General features: G+C 49.6%; 1 protein-coding gene across 1 annotated transcript; it reads left to right on the top strand.

Moving 5' to 3' along the window:
* The first annotated feature begins 10,493 nt into the window (after positions 1-10,493).
* On the top strand, positions 10,494-24,414 carry LOC131508611 (uncharacterized). The gene is made up of 12 exons (XM_058723577.1): positions 10,494-11,033; positions 11,351-11,507; positions 12,182-12,447; positions 13,489-13,652; positions 14,213-14,443; positions 14,666-14,850; positions 16,414-17,021; positions 18,832-18,858; positions 21,603-21,750; positions 22,311-22,585; positions 23,422-23,585; positions 23,921-24,414. Exons 1-12 carry the CDS (start codon positions 10,739-10,741, stop codon positions 24,152-24,154), a joined length of 2,754 nt encoding a protein of 917 aa, XP_058579560.1. The 5' UTR covers positions 10,494-10,738; the 3' UTR covers positions 24,155-24,414.
* Positions 24,415-24,436: the final 22 nt, after the last annotated feature.

Consider the following 24,436-nt stretch of genomic DNA (forward strand, 5'->3'; position numbering starts at 1 on the left):
AGTTGGTGTCATCTGGACTTTTATTTCTGGATTTTTATGAATATAAACTTCTGAAGTTATTTATTTATTTATTTATTTATTTATTTATTTATTTTAACATTTATTTATTTTTGAGACAGAGAGAGACAGAGCATGAACGGGGGAGGGGCAGAGAGAGAGGGGGACACAGAATCGGAAGCAGGCTCCAGGCTCCGAGCCATCAGCCCAGAGCCGTCGCGGGGCTCGAACTCACGGACCGTGAGATCGTGACCTGAGCTGAAGTCGGACGCTCAACCGACTGAGCCATCCAGGCGCCCCAATTCTATGAGTTTTAAGAGAGGTATACCCCATGCCAACATCTCCAAATCATGATTGAGAACGTTTGTATTAATCCAGAATGCTCTCTCATGTGTCCCTTTCTAATCAGCCCCTCCCAGAGATAACCACCATTCTGATTATCATCAGATTATTTGCATGTCATTAGACCTCATATTGATGGAATAATATAGTCAATGCTCTTTTGTGTCTGGTTTCTTACCTTCCACGTGTTGTTTTTGAGATTCATTCATGTTGCTACATGTACCGTTAGTTCATTCCTCTTTATTGGTGAATAGTAATATTCTTGCATGAATATTCCACAGTTGGTTTATTCTCCTGTTGGTGGACATTTGGGTTGTTGCCAGTCTGGGACTACTATGAATGAAGCTGCTAGTAAACATTCTAATATGACTTCTTTGTATCTATACACTTTCACTTCATTTGGGAATAAACGTAGGAGCGGAACTGCTGGCTCATAAAATCGATGTATGGTTAACGTTATTGGAAATTGCAAAGACTTTTCCAAATTGGTTGTACCGTTTTACACTAGTCCCAGCAACAAAGGAGAGTTCAGGTTGGTCCACATCTTCATCCGTCCTCGGTGTTTCTATTTGCCCAATTCTAATGGGTATGAAGTGGTATCTCATTGGGGTTTTAATTTGTGTTTCCCTGTAACTAACGATACTCAGCACCTTTTCATGTGCTATTGGTTATCTGCGTATCTTCTTTTGTGAAGTATGTTTTCAATTCTTTTGCCCATTTTTAATTAGGATGCTTATTATTTTTTTTTTTATTGCTCATTTATAAGTAGTCTTCTTATGTTCAGAATAGAATCCTAAGTCTGTCACTTGCTTTTTTCACTTTTTAGCTGGGGGCTGTGAAGATTTTTCTTCTATTTTTTTCTTCCCTAAGCTTTATACTTTTAGCTTTTACATTTATGTTTGTGCTCTACAAATTCATTTGGGGGCATGGTATGGGATAAGGATCCAAGTATATTTTTCCATATCTTTAATGTTTATCCACTTCCAGTACCATTTGTTGAAAATACATTTATTTTCACATTGATTTGCATTGGTACTTCACCAAAAATTAATTGACAGTGTATATGTGCATCTATTTATGGATTCTCTATTCAGTTCCTTATCTATTTGTTTATTCTTTTTTAAATTTATAAAAAAAATTTTTATTTCGAGAGATAGAGAGTGTGTGTGTGTGTGTGTGTGTGTGTGTGTGTGCGCGTGTGCAGGGGAGGGGCAGAGAAGAAGGGAGAGAGAGAGAGAGTCCCAGTCAGCCTCTGCACTGTCAGCATGGAGCCCTACTCAGGGCTGATCTCCTTGTGATCATGACCTGAGCTGAAATCAAGAGTCAGATGCTTAACCAACTGAGCCATCCAGGTACCCCCTTTTTGTGATTTGTATATTCTTACCCCAACTTTTCAGTGTTCTAATTACTGTAGCTTTTATAGGTAGTCATGAAATTTGGTAGCATTACACCTCCTAATTTGTTCACGTTTTTCAAGGTGGAGCTTTGTGTAGAAATTGACAAGCTGGTTCTAATCTGTGTATGGAAAAGTAAAGGATGTAGAATAACCAAAACAAAGAGCTACTGTACTTTAAGACTTACTATAAAAGTGTAATAATCAAGACAGTGTGGCATTGGCATGAGGGGGCAGACATATAAATCAGTGGAGCAGGACAGAGTCTAGAAATAGATCTCCGCATATATGGCCAATTGATTTCAACAAAACTGCCAAGGCAATTCACTGTAGGAAAGATAGTCTTTTTAGTAAGTGATACGGGAAAAATAGGACATTCCTATTCAAGGGAAAAAAAAGCCTCAATCCTAACTTTGCATTATATGTAAAAATTAACTGAAAATGGATTATAGAACTAAATGTAAAACCTACATCTAGAGAAACTTCTAGAGAAAACTTAGAAGAAAAGTCTTTGTGACCTTTGAGTTGGCAAAGATTCTTTATATAGGACACAAAAAGCATGCACTATACAAGAAAATCAATGATTGGATTTCATCAAAATGATTATATTCTGCTCTTTGAAAGACACTGAAAGACACCATTAAGAAAGTGAAAATAGAAGCCACAGAAAGAAAATAGGAAGAAAATAGAAAATAGGAGGAAAATAGCAGAAAGTCCACTCAAAGACTTATATATGAATGTTCATAGCATCTTTTATTGATAATAGCCAGAATCTGGAAACAATTCAAGTGTCTATCAACAGATAAATGCTAATCAATGAAATGCTGCTTGGCAATCAAAAAGAATAAACTGCTGATAGAACTTCCATCCAAGAACATGGATGGAAATTCAAAAACATTATGTTGAGTGAAAGAAGCCAGACCCAACGAATACAGAGTTTTGATTCCATTTATATGAAGACCACACAGGCACAACAGGTGATCGGTGGTTGCTTATGATGGATTTGAAGAGGGCCCAAATGCACCTTCCGGGGTTTTGAAATCGTATATAGCTTGATTGAGGTGGTAGTTATATGGATCTGTATATTTATTAAAACATTAGATTGTGCACTTAAGGTCTATGTATTTCACCATATGCAAATTTTTCCTCAGTTAAAAAATAGGTTAATGTGACACATTCTAGTTTGGCTCCGATGTCCATTCTCTTCCTCTTCCATAATACATGTCTTATGCAATGGCCTGATGTCTTAGGTCATTCTGGTGTTGTGCCTGCAAATATTTAACAAGCAGCTCTGTAGGGGGGAAAACCCTGATGTATAACATTTACAGATATCCACGGTGTAAATACTTCCACCATGGCTGATTTCGAGACACCAACATGACATTATTGAATCTGGAGTTGGGAAGAGATGTACACCGTTATATAGGAGTTCTACCATACAGCTACAGTAGACCTAATCTCAAGAGCACAGGTAATAATAAAACACAGGAAAATAACTAGGAAGTAATGAATTTTGAGTATTTACTACCTCTGTTTTGGGTGTGATTTCTTTAATGACAGCTTTTATAATTAAAATTTTAATAACGACCGTGTTTGACAGCCAGCTCATAAAAGTCCCGACAATTTGCAATCGGCTTTCGTGAGCCAGCTCCAGGATTCGCTGGGTCGTTTCTCCACGAGCAGATTCCGGGACAGGGATCCATGTTCAAGTAACCTGTTAAGAGAGTTATTTTCAGGAAGAACCTGTATGGACGTGAGGGAAGCCAGATAGGAAAGGCAAAGGAGTTTAATAAGAATGTGATTAGAGGTGAAGTCTAGGCTCAGCATGATCCTGGAGTCTGCGTACATTAGAGAATCCATCCAGACCTAAGGCAAGGGAGACTGGGCTTTTGTGCCCTGCAACACCATGTCATTGGCCACAGGCTGACCGGAGGGATGGGAGGTAGGGAGGTAGGGAGGTAAGAATGCAACTCCTCGTCACCTTTTGTAATGTGGCTCCATGTGCTCAAGGGCAAGCCTCCTAAGAAGCTCCTATGGATTTCTAGCAGCAGTACCCAGAGTAGTTGGGAGATAGGTACACCAAACAGGTAAAATGGATCCCAGGCAATCTGGGTTGATACCCACTTAAAAAGTGCCTTTCTCGGCTTCCCTTGAAGCTTAGGGTGCCCATGTATTTAAGTTATGTTCCATTAGATGTAAGAAGTAGTGTGCTGTTGGGGATGCCCTTCAAAGGGACACGGGTATGAATTTTGGCCCTGTCCCTTTCTCAAGGGAAGATAGAAAGGTGGAGGTGCCATCTTGGACTCAGAGATATGAGCCCATCTTAAGGGTGGCAGACCTCGATCAGGGCTCGATTTGGACTATTAAGTAAGAAATAAACTTTTTTTTTTTAAACTGCTATATTTTGAGATAGCTCTGTTAACACACTTTAGCCCGTACCGAAACAAATACAGTGAGTAAAGAAATAAGTAATTGGGGCCCCTGCGTGGCTCAGTCGGTTGAGTGTCCGACTTCAGCTCAGGTCATGATCTCGCGGTTTGTGAGTTTGAGCCCCACGTCGGGCTCTGTGCTGACAGCTCAGAGCCTGGAGCCTGCTTCAGATTCTGTGTCTCCCTCTCTCTGCCCCTTCCCCCGCATATACTCTGTCTCTCTCAAAAATAAATAAACATTGGAGCGCCTGGGTGGCTCAGTCGATTAAGCGTCCGACTTCGGCTCAGGTCATGATCTCGCGGTCCGTGGGTTCGAGCCCCGCGTCGGGCTCTGTGCTGACAGCTCAGAGCCTGGAGCCTGCTTCAGATTCTGTGTCTCCTCCTCTCTCTGCCCCTCCCCTGCTCATGCTCCGTCTCTCTGTCTCTCAATAATAAATAAACGTTAAAAAAAATAATAAAAAAAAAAAAGAAGTAATAACAAATACCTAAAATCATGACTGTGTAAAACAATAATAATTTCTAATTTGTGGGCTTTTTTTTTTCTTTTTTCTTTTTTAAATCAAGACAGGACTAACCCCAACAAAATGAGAGAATGTATCAAGAAGAACAAGGAGGACATATCCACTGCACAAAAAATACAATTATTTGTACACGACCTGGTTGTCAATATAGGAAACCCCAAAAGAATCTACAAATTATTAAAATTGAAACTATAATTTGGTAAGATTGTTGAATAAAAGTATAATGTGGGGCACGTGGGTGGCTCAGTCATTAAGCGTCCGACTTCCGCTCAGGTCATGATCTCTCAGTCCGTGAGTTCAGGCCCCGCATCGGGTTCTGTGCTGACAGCTCAGAGCCTGGAGCCTGCTTTGGATTCTGTGTCTCCCTCTCTCTCTGCCCCTCCTACACTCATACTCTGTCTCTCTCTGTCTCTCAAAAATGAATAATGTTAAAAAAAATTTAAATGGAAAATAAATGAAATTGAATTCCTACCTCACACTACAGATTTAAAAAAATGTGGATACAAGATGAAACATGAAAAGCAAAACTTTAAAATCTTAGGGGAAAATAAAGGATGATGCCTTTAAGACCTCAGGATAGGGAAGGCTTTTTAAATTTTTTTTTTTAACATTTATTTATTTTTGAGACAGACAGAGAGAGAGAGCATGAACAGGGGAGGGTCATAGGAAGAGGGAGACATAGAATCTGAAACAGGCTCCAGGCTCTGAGCTGTCAGCACAGAGCCCAACGCGGGGCTCGAACTCACGGACCGAGAGATCGTGACCTGAGCCGAAGTCGGACGCCCAACCGACTGAGCCACCCAGGCGCCCCGGGAAGGCTTTTTAAAACCAGACACAAAAAACATACATGATAAAGGAAAAGATTGCTATTTCTGACTACGTTAAAATTAAGAAGTTTTGCTCTTCAAAAGATGTAATAAAAAAAGATGTAATAAAGTGAAAAGACAAATCATGATGATATTTGGAACACACATTACCCACAAAGGAGAACATGTAAAAAAAAAAAAAAAAAAAGCTAAATGAGAAATACTTCAAAAGCAACCCAAATATAAAATTGGGTAGACGTTACAAACATTTTATAGAAAGAAAGCACAAATGGCCAGAAAAGATATGAGAATATACTCCAGGGAAATGCAAATGAAAACCATAACAAGGTATAATTTTATGCCCGCCATGTGGGAAAAGACAGAACTGTGGCAGTAAGTGTCGTGTAGAGTAACAGGAAGAGCCATAAACTGATGGTAGGAGTGTCGTTTGGTGAAATGAGTTTGAGAACTCGCATTATGAACCAAGAAATAAACATGAATACATTTCCACACGAATCATTGACATCCAAGGTCATTGCTCATTCTGGTGACACAGCTCATTCAAAAGACACACAATGAAGCAGAGTTACTCGTCATCAAAAGTGAAAATATGCCAATCCTAGGCATGGAAAACCGGTTGTTCTGCTTTTTTGGAAAAGTAGAGTTGTTAAGAGTTAGCATTGTAGGACAGCGTAGGACTACGACCCCAGAGAGAAGGGGAACAAGGGTCCTGGCTTCCTAAGCACAGGCAGTTTTCAGAAGGCACGGGGAAGGGAACCCAAACAGAACACGATGGCACCACTAAGTTAAGAGGACAGATTGGAACTCAGGAAGGTGAGGCATCTGGAGTTTGCAGGTCACAATACCATAGAGCAGATGTTATCATACTACGCTTCGTGGGCCAATTCCACAATAGCCGGTTTTTGTACAGGGCTAAGAATGATGTACACATTTTTAAAGAGTTGCTTTTAAAAAAGAGAACCGCTCTGTCGGTTAAGCGTTTGACTCTTGATTTCGGCTCAGGTCATGATCTCACGATTGTGAGATCAAGCCCTGCGTTGGGCTCTGCCCTGGGGGTGGAGCCTGCTTGGGATTCTCTTTCTCCCTCTGCCCCTCCCCCCCCCTCTCAAGGGGAAAAAAAACAATATGTGGCAGAGTCCACATGTGGCCTGCAAGGCCTCAAATATTTACTGTCTTTTACAGAGAAAGGTTGCTGATCCCTGCCGTATAGGATGGAGATATGCCAAGAAACAACTTCCAGAAATCTGCAGAACAACCCCTTTCAGTCTTTGGCTGAATACTAATCTACGCATACACGGGTTAAATTTTCAGGAGGCTGGGCAAAGAACAACTGCCAGGGAGCTAGAAGAGGACCAACTCACAGAGTTCACACAGTGCTGGGAGGGTCAAGCTTCATCCACCCGGAGAAAGGACCTCGCTGAATACTCAGGCAATCAGGAGGTACCCCACAAGGCTCACACCTTAGTATTAAGGCTAAGGTAATCCTAGGATAAAGACTACTCTAGACTCATCCTACAAAGTTTAAAAACCAGCTTCAAACGGACCAAGGTGGGCTGAAAGTAATTTAGCTGCCTGCCAAATTTCAACATTCCTTAAAGAAGGAAAATACAATTCAAATAGTCAGCAACATAACATTAATAGCCTTCAGTGTTCATTAAAAATTACTAGACCCATGCCTGGGAGGCAGAAGGAAATATTAGTGAAATCGAAGGCACAACAGTATAAACTATTCATACTGAAGCACAGATAAAAAAAGATTGAAACAAGTTATCAGACCATGATGAGTTGACCTTTGGGATATCAAATGGTCTTATGTGAGGAAATTGGAGTACAGAAGGTGGAGGAAAACTGGGAGCAGTTTTCCTGAAGAAATGCTATTCTTCAAGAAAATTTGAAAAAATAGTTGCCGAAAAATTTTCCAAATAGATTAAAAACTAGAAGTCACAGATTCAGGAAGCACAGTGGACCCCAAGCCAACGCAAAGAAAACCACACTGCCAAACATAATAATTGAATTGCTATTCAAAACCTAGGGATAGAGTTTAAAAGCAGGGGGGAAAAGACATATTACTTACAGAGGAACAGAGATAAGAATGATTGGGGCACGTGGCTGGCCAAGTCAGTGGAGCATGTGACTCTTGATCTCAGGGTTGTGGGTTTGAGCCCCACACTGGGCGTAGAGATTACTTAAAAATAAAATGATAAGAATGATTGCAGACTACACTTCAGAAACAATGAGAGAAGATAGTAGAGAGAGGATCATCTTCAAATGTTGAAAGTCAGTGCAGAATTCTACATCAAATGAAAGTACCTTTCAAAAATAAAATTGAAGTAAAGACTTCTAAAAACCAAAGCTGAGAGAATTCCTTCCTGGACTTCAAGAAATTCTAAGTTCTTCAGGCTGAAGGAAAATGATATCAGATGGAAACTGGTCTGTACAAAGAAATGCGTTGTCTGCCTAGAATGCCTGTTCAGCACACTGTCAGTGACTCATGGAGCGTCTGAGTTATCATCGTGGGATCCCCCCCTCACATACTGCCCCACAGAGTCTTTTTTTTTTTAATTTTTTTCAACGTTTTTTATTTATTTTTGGGACAGAGAGAGACAGAGCATGAACGGGGGAGGGGCAGAGAGAGAGGGAGACACAGAATCGGAAACAGGCTCCAGGCTCCGAGCCATCGGCCCAGAGCCTGACGCGGGGCTCGAACTCACGGACCGCGAGATCGTGACCTGGCTGAAGTCGGACGCTTAACCGACTGCGCCACCCAGGCGCCCCAAAGAGTCTTGAAAGGGCGAACCGCTAGCCCTCCAGGGTGCAAATACATGGATACAATAATCGTGCTACCAAATAGCTGCTTGGTCTCCTTTAGGGATGTAGCAAATTTCAAGGCTGAAATTGAATTTCAAGGGTTGGCATTGACCTTTGATGCTGACAGGTTGGACATCCAGCAGCAGTAGTAGCTACCTTGGCTTTGGTAAGAGGAACCCCGTGTTGTTTTCTTGGGTGGACGAATATCCTCCAATCTTGCCAACACAAATACTCTGTTATTGGACACAGTGCAAGCGTGGAGGTTGACAAGGGCAAGTGTTAGCCGATCTCCAGCCGAGGCGTCATCTTATCCACTTGGCCGTTGAGTGGCTCCTTGGCAGTGGATACTCACTGGTGGGCTCAGTGGTTTCCACTGCCACAGGTGCATCCAGGTACGTCTTTCCCAAATTGTGGAGTTTTGGCCTTTCTAAGCCCCTGACCAGCCAGACAAGCCATTCGTCGTTGTTCAGGGGCCCATTTATATTCTTATTCGGGCCGCTTCTCCTTTTGCAGCAAGCTGATGACCAAGTGCACTATTTGAAGCCCTAGGCACAGGATTTCTCCTCATCACTGCCATTCAGGGCCACTCCTGAATGAGGTTCTAGTGCAACCGCGGTCTGTTTTCAGCTGGCACCAAGATTTTGAGCCCATCTGTGAGGGAGGCCCAGGTGATAGGACACCTATCAGCTGGTGATAGGACACCCCTTATAAAGCTATGGGTATGAACTGAGAGAGAAGCTTTAATTCAATACAAGTAGGTGATATGAAGGCCTAGGCCATTGTTTTTGTGCAATTTACTTCTTGTCTTCAAGACCTATCATGACCCAACTCCACATATATCATGTCCATTGAATGATGAATTGCTTTGTCTGGCTGAGTTTATGACTTGGTGAGTCTGGCTAAATATCCACATTATGAGAGGAGGCATGGGACTCTCAGTCACTTCAGGTCCCATGGTCTGGCCGTTAGTTTCTTTCTAGGGTGCGGTGGCGTGCCGGGAGTTGCTTTTCAAAGAATGTACAATTTCACAATTTCTTTGCTGCAGACAGTATGGTCTTGTTCCAGTACTGTGGGAGTCTATACTGTCACTCTGTAATTAGGACAGAGCAGAGACTCCTTATCTCCTTACCGCATTTTAATCTTACCAGCAAACTAGCTCGATGGGGTTTGTTGGGTCACACAGCCCAAGTGATAGGCTACTACAGCCTGACTTCGTTTCTTCATAGGAGGAACTACAGAGCATTGCGGCCGCTCTTATGTGTGCGCTCTGGGATAATCTCCCCGCTCAAGAGTTTTCATTTAATCACTGTCCTTTTGCCACGTAAGGTAACGTATTCACAGGTTCCGGGGATTAGAACACCGACATCTTTGGGTTGCCCGTATTCTGTCTATTACAGGGTTGTTTCCAGATGTTGGCTATTAAAAATAAAGCTACTAAAAACATTCCTATAGGTGTGTGTGTGTGTGTGTGTGTGTGTGTGTGTAATACAGCTTCATTTCTCTGGGGTAAGTGCCCAGGAATGCAATTACTGGGTCGTATGGTAATTGCACATTTTGTTTTATAAGAAACTGCCAGTGTCTGTTTTCCAGAGTGGCTGTAATATTTTTACATTCTTACCACAATGTCTGAGTGTACCTCTGCACCCGTGTCAAGATTTGTTGACAAATCGGGGTTGTCAAGATCTGTTATTTTAGCCAGTCTGCTGGTGTGTTGTGATATCTCATCGTGGTTTGCATTTGCCCTGCGCTAACGGCTCCGTTCAGGTGGAGGTTGATTTTTAAATTTTTGTTTTAACGTTTATTTATTATTGAGAGACAGAGCGAGACAGAGCATGAGCATGGGAGGGGCAGAGAGAGGAGGAGACACAGAATTTGAAGCAGGCTCCAGGCTCTGAGCTGTCAGCACAGAGCCCGACGGGCGGGGGCTCGAACCCACCAACTGTGAGATCATGACCTGAGCCGGAGTCGGACGCCCAGCCGACTGAGCCACCCAGGCGCCCCTAGGTGGAGGTTGATTTTTAAAAGGTGGCACTGCCATCTCTAAGGCGGTGGTGGGTGCCGTTGAGGGCAGCGTGTCGGTGTCCGCTGAGCAGTCCTGATCTTGACCGTGAACCGGCGGGGGAGGAGGAGCGGCGAGGCGCGCTGCACGCCGGGCGCGGGGCTGCAGGTGCGTGGCTGCGGGGTCAGCGGTGGCACCCTGTGCCGGGCCCAAGGCCCGGGCACCAAGTGCCCGGGAGGCTCGCAAAGTCGGGACGAAAAGCCTCCCCGAGTCACGACTCCGCGGCCTGCGCCACCCGTCAGGCCACCCAGCGGACGCGGCGGGACCCTGATCTCCGCGGAACGCAGTTTCCCGCCAACGCGAGGGCAGGGCCGCCAGCCGCCGCGAGGGGGCGCTGCGAGAGGCGCGGCGCCGGCGGGCCCATGGCGTCCCCGGGTGGTGGCTCCCTTGGCCTCTTGCTCTGGCTCCTGCTCTTCCAGCCGCGCCTTGGTGGGGCGCAGGGCGAGTCGGCGCCGTCCCCACCCTCCCCGTCCCCCTCGGGGGGCGGCCGCGAGGACCGCCGCGAGAGCGTGTCGAGGGTTGGGGGATCTTCTGCGACCCCCGTGCCCCAAGAGGCTGCCGCTTCCCCACAGGTGGCAGCGGTCACCCCCGTTGACCCTGGTTCCTACAGGGCTGCGGCCATTCCTCAGCCAGCAGCAAGGTCGCTGTTTCCTGCAGGTGATGTTTCGGGCCAGGCCCTGCTGCGGAGAACCGGCCTGGGCCCAGGGAGATGGGACTCTGCTCTAGGGGAGGGTCTCACGCAAAGATGGTTTTTCCCAGGGGAGGAGAGGCTCTGAGTGGTCCCAACCCTGCCCTTGAGCTCGGAGGGGACATGGCCATTGTCTTGGGGGGATACAGAGCTGCTCGGGGGGGGGGGTTCTGAGGGGACATGACCTTGCTTTGAGGGTTCTGAGACTTCTGAGGGTTATCCAGCTCTGCTGGTGGGGCTGTCATGGCTTTACTTTCAGTCCCCTCCCTTCCTTGACCTGCTCCAGGATGCGGCCACAGGTCTATGAGGATAGTTGGTGGAATACCCGCCCCAGAGAGGAAGTGGCCCTGGCAGGTGAGCCTGCAGATCAAGGATAAACATACGTGCGGAGGCTCCCTCATTGCCAGCCGGTGGGTGCTGACCGCTGCCCACTGCATATTTGGGTGAGTGTCTGGGGTTCTGGGCTTAGGCTCCTGTTCAGCAGGCTCTGTGACCTGTAGCCCGTCTTGTCCCCCTCCCTGAGCTTCCTCTTCCTCATCTGAAGAAGGGGGTCATAGTCCCTGCTCTTCAGACTGCAGGCAGAGGTAAGTGATGGCAGGGCCCTTGGTAGCCTGAAAAGGCAAGACCCCAAATCAGGTTCAAAGCTTGTGCCGATTAGTCTTCAAGCCAAGTGGCAAGAAAGGGGGCAAGATGCCAGCTGAGAGGCAGTGTCCGGACAAAGACCGGCAAGGGGGAATACTTAAGAAGAGTGGAGTGTGGGAAACCAATTTGGCCAGATTAGTGGTCTCATGCTTTAATGAGCATGGAAACACCTGCAGAGCTTGTTAAAACACAGATTGCCTGTCCCCACTCCCTCCACCACCCCCCCCCCCCCCAGTGTCTCTGATGCAGTAGATCAGAAATGCGATCTGAGAATCCGCATCTCTAACAAGTTCCCAGGTGATGCTGATGCATCACCAGCGAACCCGCCTTGGAGCACCACTGGATGGATTGGCCACGGGTCTGGGGATGGGACCCGGTTTGGAGGGAGGGAAGTGGTTTGATGGAGATAGGGCCAGGCTGGGAAGGCCCAGAAGATGCGGAAGGGGGGTGTCGACCCTCCGGGATCTCTCTGCAGCCACGTGGAGTACACCGTGAAGATGGGAGACATCCACGTGAACCATACCTCCAGGATGGCCATCCAGGTGCCGGTCCGGGACATCGTTATTCACAAATATTACAATCCTGTTGGAAGCATTGAGAATGACATTGCCCTCATCCTGCTGGAGTTCCCTGTGAATTTTTCCTCGCACATCCAGCCCGTGTGCCTCCCTGAAAAGATGTTCATGGTGGAAGCTGGTATGGAGTGCTGGGTGACTGGATGGGGAAAACGAAAAGAAACAGGTGAGACTGGAGCAAGACTCTAAGCTCAGGCCAGGCAAGAGGCTGCCTGGTGCCCTGTGGTTGGCCTACGAGCTAAAGGGGGAGGCGGGGAGGCCATTTTCTAGCAAGAGGGTAAGGGAGGAGGCCGCAGAATGCTGGTAGGGAGCGATTGATGGTGTTACAGATTTCGATTAGAATCTCAGGACCTGGGGTCTTGGGTGACAAGCAAGGTGGATTCTCTCTGGGGTGGACTTTAGCCCAGGGGGTGTTGATCTGTCTGCTAATGGGAGCTGTCCCAAGCCAGCTTGGGTGATGGTGGATGGGGGGCTTCTGTGAGTAAAAAGAGACGTGAGAACTAATTCCTGGTGAGGCTAGTAGGGCCTCCTGTCCCTGGGGAGAGTTTGGATTCAGTACCTTTGGGGCACTACCTGCCCAAGAGTTTATGGTCCTGGTCCAAAGGAGAGTCACTTCCCTGATGCATGGGACAACTGCCACTCTTACTAAGCATCCTGAGTGACAGACATTTGGTTTTGATTTCTCATGGCTGGGAAGGCCTTTTGACAGACATTTGGTTTTGATTTCTCATGGCTGGTAAGGCCTCTTTCTCTCCTGATCTGTTCTTCCTCCTATCTCCATTAAAAAAAAAATCGTTTTTAACGTTTGTTTATTTTTGAGAGAGAGACAGAGTGTGTGTGAGCAGGGGAGAGGCAGAGAGAGAGGGAGACACAGACTCTGAAGCAGGCTCCAGGCTCTGAGCTGTCAGCACAGGGCCCGACGAGGGGCTCAAACTCACAAACCTCGAGATCGTGACCTGAGCCGAAGTCGGCCGCTCAACCGACTGAGCCACCCAGGCGCCCCTCCTGTCTTCGTTTTGATTCTCACCTCCTCCCCTCCCCATGTCCACTTTGGGCCTCCTTTCCTCCAGTGTCAAATGGGGACAGTATTCACTGCCGCGGGGGGTGTCTGTATGTGAACGTACCGTATGGAGACCAAGAACGGACACCCGGGGCTCCGGTTTTGGTCTGCTAGGCAGATCCACCAACTCCTAAATCTTCTCTATAGATAAACCCGAAGATGCTCCGGAACAACTTCAGGAGGCCAAGCTAAACATTGTGCGTTACGAGGAGTGCAATAGGGCACTCAAGGAACAGATGGAAAGTGGTAGTGACCTAGTGAAAAAAGGGGCTGTCTGTGCTTACAGTTCCCGAGGAAAGGACACCTGCCAGGTCAGTTCACGGGCCCTCGCTATCTTAGCATCTTGTTCCTCCACAGTTTCCTCTTTCACGGGCAGTGGGGCCCGTGTTATCCACCAGCCCCTCCGGTCACCCTTCATTCAAGTCAAGGGGGTCCCAGGGGACACACTGCCAAGGCCAGGCTGGCCCGACTGGATCCTTCAGTAGGACCTGCGCTGCCTGCAGGGAGCTGGGAGAGGACGGGCGATTCAGGCAGAAAATACCAGTAATGCCAGTCACGTGTTTTGAACCCCTTCTAATGTGACAGGCAATACTTGGGTGAAGACTTCACTCGTTATCATTACCTCAGAGTGTGTCCATTTCCTTGGCTTATATTCCGTTCTTTGTACACGATTTTTTGAGTGTGTATACGCATTTTGTTTGCTCACGTTTTCAGCTCTCCGATCTGATATCCCCAGAAACCTAGGGCTGGTGGAAGCCCAGGGAAACCCCATGCGTGCCCGTCTCCCCAGGCCCTGCAGTGTAATCAGCCAGTTCTGATACTGATTTGTTTCATCCCTGTGTTGTTTTTTTTTTTTCTCCTCTTTCTCCAGGGAGATTCTGGGGGCCCCATGGCCTGTGAATTTAATGAAACATGGGTCCAGGTGGGGATTGTGAGCTGGGGCTTTGGCTGTGGTCGCAGAAATTTTCCCGGAGTTTATACAGAAGTTAGTTTCTACAAGGACTGGGTCATTGATCACTTGAGTCAGGCTTGCTGTTGGGACTCAGCAGACTTCTTCATACTTCTGTGCGTGATGCTGCCCCTGGGCATCCTGGTGGCCCCGTGATCACCCCCACCCACTCCCCTCCTGTTTCTGACTCTCACCCGAGGCCCCTCCTCCTCATTGCCCTTTCCTCCAATGCTGGTTGGGATCCACTGACCCTGTAGAGAGCTACCCAGTAGAGAGTGGCAGTAAGCCCGGAGCCCTGAAAGTGTCCCAGCCTGATGCCCCAGTCACCTGCCTCGGCCACACCCACACCTTGGCTGTGCTCTGCCTGCCGGGAAGGAGGCAGCCGACCTGCCAGGTAGAGCCCGGTGCTTCCCTGATGCCTTGGAGAGCCTCTACCAAAGAAGAGACCTCATGAACAGTGAGACAGCATTCGACCTGGCTGTGGTCTCAGGCTTTCACCTGAGAGTGAGCTTGGCGATTGTGCAGACAGAGCCAGGCGGTGTCACCACGGCCCTGCTGAGGTCCGAGGCCTGGGGGTTCCACCTCTGACCCAGGTGTCTGGGACTGGGCGAAGTTCCCCCTTACCCAGTGCGGATCCACCTGGATCCTGCTGGGGCAGCCCCGCGATGGGGCCCCCTTTCTTGAGTACCCAGTGGCCACATCCAGGCTCACCCCAAGTCGTGCGGAGACATTAAGGAGTGTGGAGATCTTAGATGCCAATGAATAAACATTTGCGGTGCATTCTTACTTGTTCTGAAGTTCCGGTCTCCTGCACGTTGTGGGGTTGCCTATGACATGCTCTGTAGAGAACTAGCTTCCCATGTGGCAAAGAAACTACTCGTGGTTTTCACGGAGCCCTTGAGGGAGCCGTAAGTCCCCACCTGCTCGGGTGGGAGTCCTCTGGATGGTTTTAGCTCGCTGGGTCCTGCTCCCTGGACTCGGCATGTTTGCCCGGAGCTTTGTGGCTTAATTTAACAGCCCCTGGAGCTCAGAAGAGAGGATCACAAGAGACCAAAACTGGAAGCAAGAATGAAGTTAGAGCATGAGAAATATTCCTTCTCTTCCGCTTCTTCCACTTGCTGCTATCGCTGCCCATTTTATGAACAAGCATTTGTACTCTCAGAGGGAGGAAGGCAAGGGAGATTCCGTGTGGGAGGCACTGGTTCATTACCCTTATTCTCTGGTCCGGTGTCCCAGCATCTCTCTGTGTCTGGCTTCTGATCAACTCCTCCCAGTCTCCTGTCCCCTGTCCTTCCAGGGGTCAGTGTTTTAGATCCCATATATCCGTGGGCTCAGAGGGCAGTCCGTGTCAATCCTATATGTTGTGGGAGGAAGGCTGGGGTTGGGACCGAGCTTATTAATAAGTATTGAACCATCGGCTTTAAGAAGCCACTGAATATAAGTGGGTTAACCCAATAAATATAACTTCTTCCTAAAACATCCTAATCAAGTGTTCTTGGTCGGCAGGTATCTTTTCCCCCATCTTAAGGCTCCACTCAGCCCTGTGGTTCATGCTTTAACTGCATCAGATTTCCCCGGAGAGCTTGTTCAAATGCAGATCGCTGGTTCCACTCCTAGAGTTTGTAGTCCTGTAGGTGTGGGGTGGGGCCTGAGAACGACATCTCTAACAAGTTCCAAGCACTGCCTCTGCTGCTCTGGAGAACACTGCTGTCATTAACAGGAGGAGAGAAGGCAGCCTCCTCTTGACTGCCTTGACATGTAAGTGACACACATCACTTCAACTCACCTGCTAGTCATGGGAACTCATTATGTGGACCCCCTTAGATACCAGGCAGGGGAATGTGGTCCCCGGAGCTGGACCCCTCCCCCCATCCCCCAACTAGACAAGAGAAGGTGGAATCTTGGTGGTCAGGTCCCAATCTCTGTCACACCCAGAGGATGCAGAGACCATATCCTTCTGGAAAAATGCTCTGTGAAGGCCCAAGGCCCGGTATACGCCATCATCTCTTTCAAGACCATCCCCTTGGTGGTCTGTGGAAGAGGAGGCATGTATTCCTTCTCACGACTTCCCCAAGAGTCCTTGTTCCAGTAATAGGTCCAGCTCAAAGGCCACTTTCCTAAAGATGCCTTCCCGGGTTGCCTAGCCTTAATGTTCCTTTCTTGTGCTTTCTGTATCTTTTCAGACTCTCAAATCAATATAAATTGTCAGCCTTTCGAATGCACCGAGCCCGGGGAGGGGACCAAGGGTGCGGTCAGAGGCTGGGTGACCAGGTGGCCTCACAGGTCCTGGGAATTCGGGCGGGCCTTCACTACCCAGACTGGGGGGGACGCTGTCACCAGCTTAAAGCAATTGGGAGTGTTTTCATGGGCTTGGCCACCCGGGGGGCAATCACAGATCAGGGGCTCCGAGGTCATTTTCGAGGAAGAGGCACGAGGTGTGCCAGCGCAGATGCCGGAAACGCGCCCGTGGGCGTCGGGGAACGCTTGGCGCGTTGTCACGTGCTGGGGGCCCCATCACGTGACCTGACCCCCGTCACGTGCTGGGGGCGCCCTCGTGCGTCAGGGGCGCCCTCACGTGTCGGACTCGCGGCGCCGCGTGCCTGGGCCTGCAGGTGGCACCTCCCGGGCCTCATGGCCGCCTCGCCGCCACCCAGCTGCGCTGGAGCCTCGGGGCCCTGGGGCCTGAGCCGCCGCCTCCTCCTGCTGCTGCTGCTGCCGCTGCTGAACTCGGGTGAGGCAGCGCCTCCTCCGCGGCCGTGCGTTCCGTGTGTCCGTGTGTCTTCTGCCACCTCCCCCTCCCCAGTCCCCGCTCTGCCCCTCCCAGCACCCCCCCCCCCGCCCTTGAGGGTGGCCCCTCGGCGTGGCCCGCTCTTTGGCTACCTGGGACTCTGTGGACCCCGCCTCCCCACGGTCACCCGCCCTCCACCGCCACCCCTCAGGATGGCGCCAGCCTCCTGCCGCCCTGGCCTCCCTCAGGTGCCACCCGCCCTGCCGCCTCCTGGGGACCTGCAGGGCGGAGGACCCCCTGCATTTCCTCTCTCCCCGTGCGCAGGCACTTCCTCCCCAGCCCACGCGGGCCTGGTGGCCGAGACCGAGCCGCGCTCCCGGGCGTGGTCGGGCCTCCCCGACCCCAGGCCGCTGCGCGGGCGCTGCAGGCCAGAGGCGCGTGGTCTCCGCGCGCTGAAACCGGGATGCCACGTCCCCCTCTTCTGCCCCCGGCCCACTCCTCCCCTTGGCGCCCCTCTTGTCCTCCGAAGATGCAGGCCCCCAGGTGCTGTCCTCCTTGAGTGCCTCCAGCCCCCAGGGGCCCCTCCGAACCCCACTATTCAGCCCCCCCGTTTTTTTTTTTTTTTATCAGAGATACACCTCCTGTTCAAGGTCAGGATGCTGACCCTGCTCTGGACCCGCGCTGCGCTGCTCGGTCATTTTCTTGGAGGTGTCCAACCTCTCCCTCCCTGTCTGCCGAGCTGCTTCTCCCCGCGCCTTCCCCTCACTGCCAGGTTTCTCCCAAGTAACAGTTTCCACTTGGTGCTGCCTTCACTGCTTCCTCGCTTCTCCCGTAATCCGTAGCCGTTCCGGCCATGCCTCTGTCCTTGTCCCTGACTTTTCTACCACTTCCTCCGTTCTCACTTTTTCCAGTCCCTTGGTTTCTCCAGCCATAACTCCTGATTCTTCTCTGCCTCAGGGTAACTCCCTTGCTCCCAACTCCTTGGGGTCCAAAGCTGAGGCTCTCATCTGACTACAAACTGGGTTCTCTTATTCTCTTCTCCTCAACTCGGTGGATAGGAGGCATTGTTCCCTAAAATCCGAAAGTGGGGGTTACCCAAGACCTAGCCATCTGCCCGCACCCCACATCCAGCTCACCATGCGTGTTCTCACTGCCACTTCCTCATTTCGACCGCCTCTTTTCTTGCCTGTGTCCTGCGGAGCCTCTGGTGGGATCTCACTGCCTGGTCGGTCATCTTCCTACTTACTCTTCACAATAGAAGCCTGACCATGTCACCCTTCCTCTGGCCTCCCTCCTCCCACAGGGTCTCTTTGCTTCTCGGCCTGGCTTCTGAGCCTCCCCCCCTCCGTGACTGACCCCGACTTTCCTGCGTGGCATCATTTCTTGTCATCATAGAGCCTTGTCCTTTATCCTCTGGAGGCTCTGGCACACACCGTGGTGTTTCTTTCGCACGGAATGTCATTGTCACTTTTCCGTTTTACCTTCTTTTCATCTTTAAGACCTGGCACAATCACCCTTCTTCTCAGAAGCGTCCTTGTCCACCACTTCTTCTGGGCTCCCCTGACACCTGTGACCTGGTCCCTGCATTGATCGCACACAGGCGACTGTGTGTGTTTACTCCTGTCTCCCCTGCTGGACAGGGTGTTCCTAGAGGGCAAATACAGCCGGTATCTGTGGGAGACGCTCTGTCCCCTCCCTGGCCTCGGGCTCCAGGCTGGGAATGGAATGGGGGGGGAGGGAATATTTGGCGAATGAACAAATTAACCGATTCATGACCTCTTGCTTCGTTTCTGTTCCCCCTTTTCTCTTCCAGGTTATAAAGAAAACAATTCCATACCAGGTGGGGAGGGTGAGCCCCTGCGCCAGTAAAACCTCAGCTCCTGGGAGGGTGTGTTCTGAAGAGGGTCACACAGATAGTGTTTCTGGGTGTGTGGGAAGCAGGAATTTAGTCTGACCTGTGTGCTTTCCTAAGGGCCTTTTTCCTTAGACGGCAGGGATGGCGGGCTGGGTTGCTCCTGCTGTTCAAGGCCTTCTGTTGTCCCGGGTCCTCCCTGATTTGTTACGAATTGTTCAGTTGCTGAAGTTACCTCTTCCTGCTTCTGTCCATGCCCCGCTGCCATCCTCCCCTTCCCCGTCCTTCCAGCCTTTCCTGCATGTCCAGCGCGTATCTCTGCTTGTGCGTATCCTCGTCAAAATACACATTGTGGTTTTGTGCGCATGTATTTTTAACTTACGTTAAATGGTGTTTCTCTAGCTCCCTTTCTGTTTCCTCCAACTTATGGAACACCGTGCGAATACAAGTAGGTCAAGGAACACACGCATCATTTTTTCAGAATCAGTTGAGGGTAACATACACCGTGACTCCTTGTCTCTAAATACGTAGGTGTGTATTTTCTAAGAATATTCCTTTACGTAGCCGTAGTATCAACTTATCAACCTATTACTTATCAACCACTTATCAACTTCACACATTTACACGGATACCATACTTTTATCTATTGTCCGTAATCTCATTTGGTCAGCCCTCTGCATTCCTCTCAGCCATTTGTGAACAGACCTACTAGATGCAGCTTTTGTCTGTTTTTGCCCATCTCTAACAGATGAAAAATGGCTTCTTGATTTAATTGACATTTTTCTCATTAGTAAGGAGTTTCAGCATGCCTCAATGTGCTTTTGGCCTCTCGAGTTTCTTCTTCTAATAAATCGCCCTTACCCTTGGCATATTGTCTGTTGTTCTTTTTTGCTTGTTGATTTCCTAGAGTTCCATGTATGTTCCTAATGAAAGTCTTGTGCTGATTTTAGGTAATTGCAAACATTGCCTCCCAGTCTGTCATTAACTTGATTAATCAAAGTAATCAGTTTGATGCTTTATGGATTTTTAAAAAATGTTGATTTATTTTTGAGAGAGAGAGAGTGCGAGCCAGGGAGAGGCAGAAAGAGAAGGGAGACAGAATCTGAAGCGGGCTCTGCACTGACAGCAGAGAGCCCAACGTGGGGCTCAAACCTATGCACCGTGAGATCACGACCTGAGCCAAAGTCGGATGCTTAACCGACTGAGCCACCCAGGTGCCCCTGTGGACTGTGTTTTGAAGTTTTGTTTAAGGAGCCCTTTCCCGCCCCATGTCACACAGTTCATCATTAACTTTACATTTTCACTTTTTAGGTCTTCGAAGCTGGTAGGAAAGAATCCAGTTTTGTTTTTCTTACTTTCTTTATAGTGAGTCAGTTTGCCCAGCACCGTCTACTCAACATGCATCTTCCACCCACCGATGGTGGTGGCTCCTTTATTTCCATTAAATTCCTATGTTCCCAGAACAACCTCAGGCTCTCTGTTCTTTTCCATTGCTTCCATCTGTCAGTCCTTGTCAATACCACACTGTTTTTTGTTATTATGGTTTTGGTGTGTGTCTAGATATCTGCTAGGACAAGTGTCCCTTTATGTTCTACTCTCTCAGAGACTGAGCTATTCATGGACCTTTGTTTTTCTATGTCAGTTGTAGAGTGTAAAGTTTCCTAAAATCCTAACTTGGAAAATGACTTTATAGATTAACGTTGGGAAGAATGACATCTGAAATGTCTAGTTGTTTATGTAAAAGCAAGGTCTGGCTCCCTTCCTGGCTTCTGACAGTATAGTGTAATTTTGTATGTGTTCCTTAATGTTATATGGTGTTTGCTATAGGTTTGTGGCATCTAACTTTTGTTAAGGATTTCCTTTCCGTTCCTACTTTGCTAAGTAACAGGTGGTGTTTGGTTTTTATTTTTTTTTTTAGTCATTAGTATGTGTTGAGTTTTTCAAATGTCTTTTTCTGCGTCTACTGAGAAAAGCATGGGATCTTTCTCTTGAGAGAAAAAGAACTGTTTATGTGGAGAATACTCTAAGGGCTCTTCCATTGTGGGACCACCCTTGCACTCCTGAGACAATTACTACATGATTGTGATGCGTTTTTTCAAAATACAGCGTTGAGTAATATTTTATTTATAATTTTTGCGTCTGTGTTCACTCATACGGTCGTACAACTTGATTGTTGGAAGGACGTGTAAACTGAGGCCGTGTAAGCTGTGAGTGGGGGCTCCGTGGGCTCCATGTGGAGGCTCTTTCTTGAATGGCCTGTGTACAGATTTCTGACACAGAAGTCAGGAGCTTTTCTTAGCTCTGAGTAGTGTGGGGGCAGAGGCCTTTTGCATCTGAGAGATACAGCAAGCTTATGGCCTTTTGGGAACATGGCCTCGGGACTTCTTCCAGATCCAAGAGAATGTATTTCTTGTCCTGGGGCATTTTCTATGCTTCTCCCTTGTTTTGAGGTTCCCAGCTAATCTCTCCCTGTTGTCTCAGTATCTCTCTCTCTCCTGTGATGTCTTTATGTCTCTGGGTTGAAGCCTTTTATCTCTGTCATTGTCATTTTTTTGTCTAGCGCAGTGCCTTTCTCTCACCCTGTCTCCCCATCTTTGAAATGAGAACAAGACCCTGAATTTACAGCTTTGTGCAAATTGTCCCGGGGTGGGGGCGGGGGGCACCTCGGTCTCGGGTATCCTCATTCTCCAATATGTGGTCACCGTGTCTCCCCGGCACACTTGTTCCTGAAGTTTGTGGCAGACCCTGGTGGTCGGAAGATTTGGACATGACCCGACATTGGCCCTGGGAGGTGAGCCTCCGGCTGGAAAATGAACACATATGTGGAGGGGCCCTCATTGATCTCAGCTGGGTGGTGACTGCTGCCCACTGCATCCAAGGGTGAGTGTGGCCCCTGTGTCCACGGCCTGGAGACCCAGGGCTGCCATGGGCCCAGCCCATCCTCCTCATTTCCTCTGTGAAACAATGTGGGAGTTGGGAGGTGAAGGGGGAGTAGGAAGGGATATCCGGAATGGGGAAGAGCCCTTCTTAAGGTCTCACAGGGCGCCAGGGGCTGAGTTGAGGCAGGAGCCCAAAGCAGCCATGACTGCATCCTGAGCAAGGTGACAGGAAAACCCAGCATACAGTCCCCTGCCCCCCCACCCCCAGTCCTCAGACACCTCCCCCCCACCCCATGCACACAAGAACATACACGTATAGCAACACTTGCACGCTTGCATACACCGTACATAGATGAGGCCGGCTTGAATCAACTTGAACAGGGAATGAGGAGGCAGCAGCATCCCTGGCCCTGACGGCCTCCAGGCTGGATTAGCAAGATGGAAAGAGCAGAGCACATCGGGCAGGGCTTCTGCTGAGGGAGAGGGTCTTCGGCGGAGGTAGGAGCACTGCGTTGTTTGGAAACCTGACGTCGACTGGCTGAGGCCGTGTGTCTCCCGTAGCACCAAAGAGTACTCTGTGATTCTCGGCACCCCCAAGCTGAAGCCCGTGGACTTCCCGAAGGGCGTCTCGATCCCCGTGAAGGACATCATCATGCACCCCAAGTACTGGGGCCGGACCTTCATCATGGGTGATCTTGCCCTTCTCCAGCTTCAGACTCCCGCCATCTTCGGCAAGTACGTGCAGCCCATCTGCCTGCCAGAGGCCAGCTACAACCTGAAGGTTGGGACGCAGTGCTGGGTGACTGGCTGGGGCCAGGTGAAGCAGCGCTTCTCAGGTGAGCACGATGGGTTGAGGGTGGGGTGTGGAACCACAGAGGGCGTGCTGCCTTCCTTCTGGGGCCTTGGCTGCTAGACCCTTTCACGGTGCCTCTCAGGAAGCTTGTGGCTGCCACCTCTGGGCAGTTGTTGGATGTGTTAGAACGGTCCTCACGGTTTACACCGCTGGGCCTGCTGTGGGCACTAAGGCAGGTCTAGCGACGCCTGCGCTGGGCACGATCTTTTGTGTCTTACAGAAGCTCGGAGTCAGGGAATCATAAATGTACTCACTCACTCATTCATTCACCTGACGAGCCTCGAGCGTCTGGCGCACCCCAGCCCCCTTGCGTTGGGAACACGAGCCCTACCTGCGGGGCGTTGTAACTGAGTGTGGGGGTGGGGGCGCAGGCTGGCAAGGAAGGAGGCCAAGACTTGGTCAGGTGATCTCGAGATCCAGCCGGGAGGGATCTGGGAGGAGCATCTGAGAAGCCTGAAGGAAGAGCGACTATTAATCAGGTGACAGAGGGCACAGCCGATGCCAAGCTCAGAGGCTGGAGAGAAGCAGTGTGGGGTTGGGGTCTCCAGCTGTAAGTGGTTGCATTGAAACTTGGGTTGTGGCCTGCTCGGTTCAGAAGCAGCTGCTGCCCAGAGAGAGGGATCCTGAAAGCCTCCGAGGGTGAGGGGCTTGCCAGACATGGTCCGTGCTGCAGGGAGACAGACAGGTGAAGGCGGGCACAGGGGTGTGAAGGGATGTGGCTCGGCCGAGTGTCAGAAATGGAGGTGAGAGGACACTGGGGAGAGGCCAGGGCTGAGTGGAGTCAGAAGTTCTTTCTCACCCCACTGGGCTCCTCCACAGCCAACTCCACGCTGACCCCAGAGCTGCAGGAAGCCGAGGTGTTTATCATGGACACCAAGAGGTGCAACCGGATTTACCGCAAGAAGTCCCTCATCCCCCACCTTGTCCCCCTCGTCCTGGGGAACATGGTCTGTGCCACCAATTATGGAGAAAACTTGTGCTCTGTGAGTTTCTGGGCGGTTCTGGCAGCTCTTCTCTTGGCAGTGACTCCCAGGGTGGGGGCAGGGGAAGTTCCTGGGGAGGGGTTTGCTGGGCTTTTCCCTCTCTGTCAGCATCACCAGGCAATGCTCTGCTCCCATCCCCTGTGACTTTGCCTTTGCCTGATAACCCTGGGATGGGTCCACAACTGAGGAGCTGAAGGAGGAGGGCCCCATGTAGTGAGGACCTCAAGGAGCGAAAGAATCTTCCAGGCAGAACTCAGGGTGGGCATTCTGGGTCCTCTGGGGTCCTGGGTCCCCACGGGGCCCAGGGCTTCCATTGTTCCTCTCTCTTTGCCTAGGGGGATTCTGGGGGTCCGTTGGCTTGCGAAGTCGAGGGCAAATGGATTCTGGCTGGGGTGTTGTCCTGGGAAAAGGCTTGTGCCAAAGCGCAGAATCCTGGCGTGTACACCCGTGTCACCAAATACAGCAAATGGATCAAGCAGCAAATAAGTAATGGGGCTCTCTCAGGCCCCCAAACCTCTGCCTGGCTTCTACTCCTGTTCTGGCTGCTGCAGCCCCAGATGGGCCCTTGATCTCTCTTCTCTCTTCTCCCTGCTTTGCCTGTGCTTTATGGGTCCAGGTCAAAGTTAGACCCAGTTCCTGTGTCGGTATTCAACAAGAGTCAAGGTGGGGAGAGTGGCCCCCGGGAGGATGGGGCCCTGCTTTGGCCTCCCCATGGGGAGGGATGCGGTGGATGACTAGGCCTTGGGTGACCAGGAAAAGGGACGTGTGGCCTGGAAGAGCTCTGGAATTGGGGGCCAGGATAGCCGGGATTAAATTTGTGCAAATGTGAGCTGGCTCTGTTCTTTTTTTTC

Source organism: Neofelis nebulosa, chromosome 4 (genome assembly GCF_028018385.1).
Source record: "Neofelis nebulosa isolate mNeoNeb1 chromosome 4, mNeoNeb1.pri, whole genome shotgun sequence".
In the NCBI taxonomy this organism is placed as follows: domain Eukaryota; kingdom Metazoa; phylum Chordata; class Mammalia; order Carnivora; family Felidae; genus Neofelis; species Neofelis nebulosa.

What these genes read in the sequence shown, in the direction of transcription:
- LOC131508611 (XM_058723577.1), top strand. Translation starts at nt 10,739, where the DNA reads ATGGCGTCCCCGGGTGGTGGCTCCCTTGGCCTCTTGCTCTGGCTCCTG. An exon ending in GGTGAAGCAGCGCTTCTCAG is followed by an intron (nt 22,586 to 23,421) that starts GTGAGCACGATG and finishes GCTCCTCCACAG; the next exon opens with CCAACTCCACGCTGACCCCA. An exon ending in ATGGAGAAAACTTGTGCTCT is followed by an intron (nt 23,586 to 23,920) that starts GTGAGTTTCTGG and finishes CTCTTTGCCTAG; the next exon opens with GGGGATTCTGGGGGTCCGTT.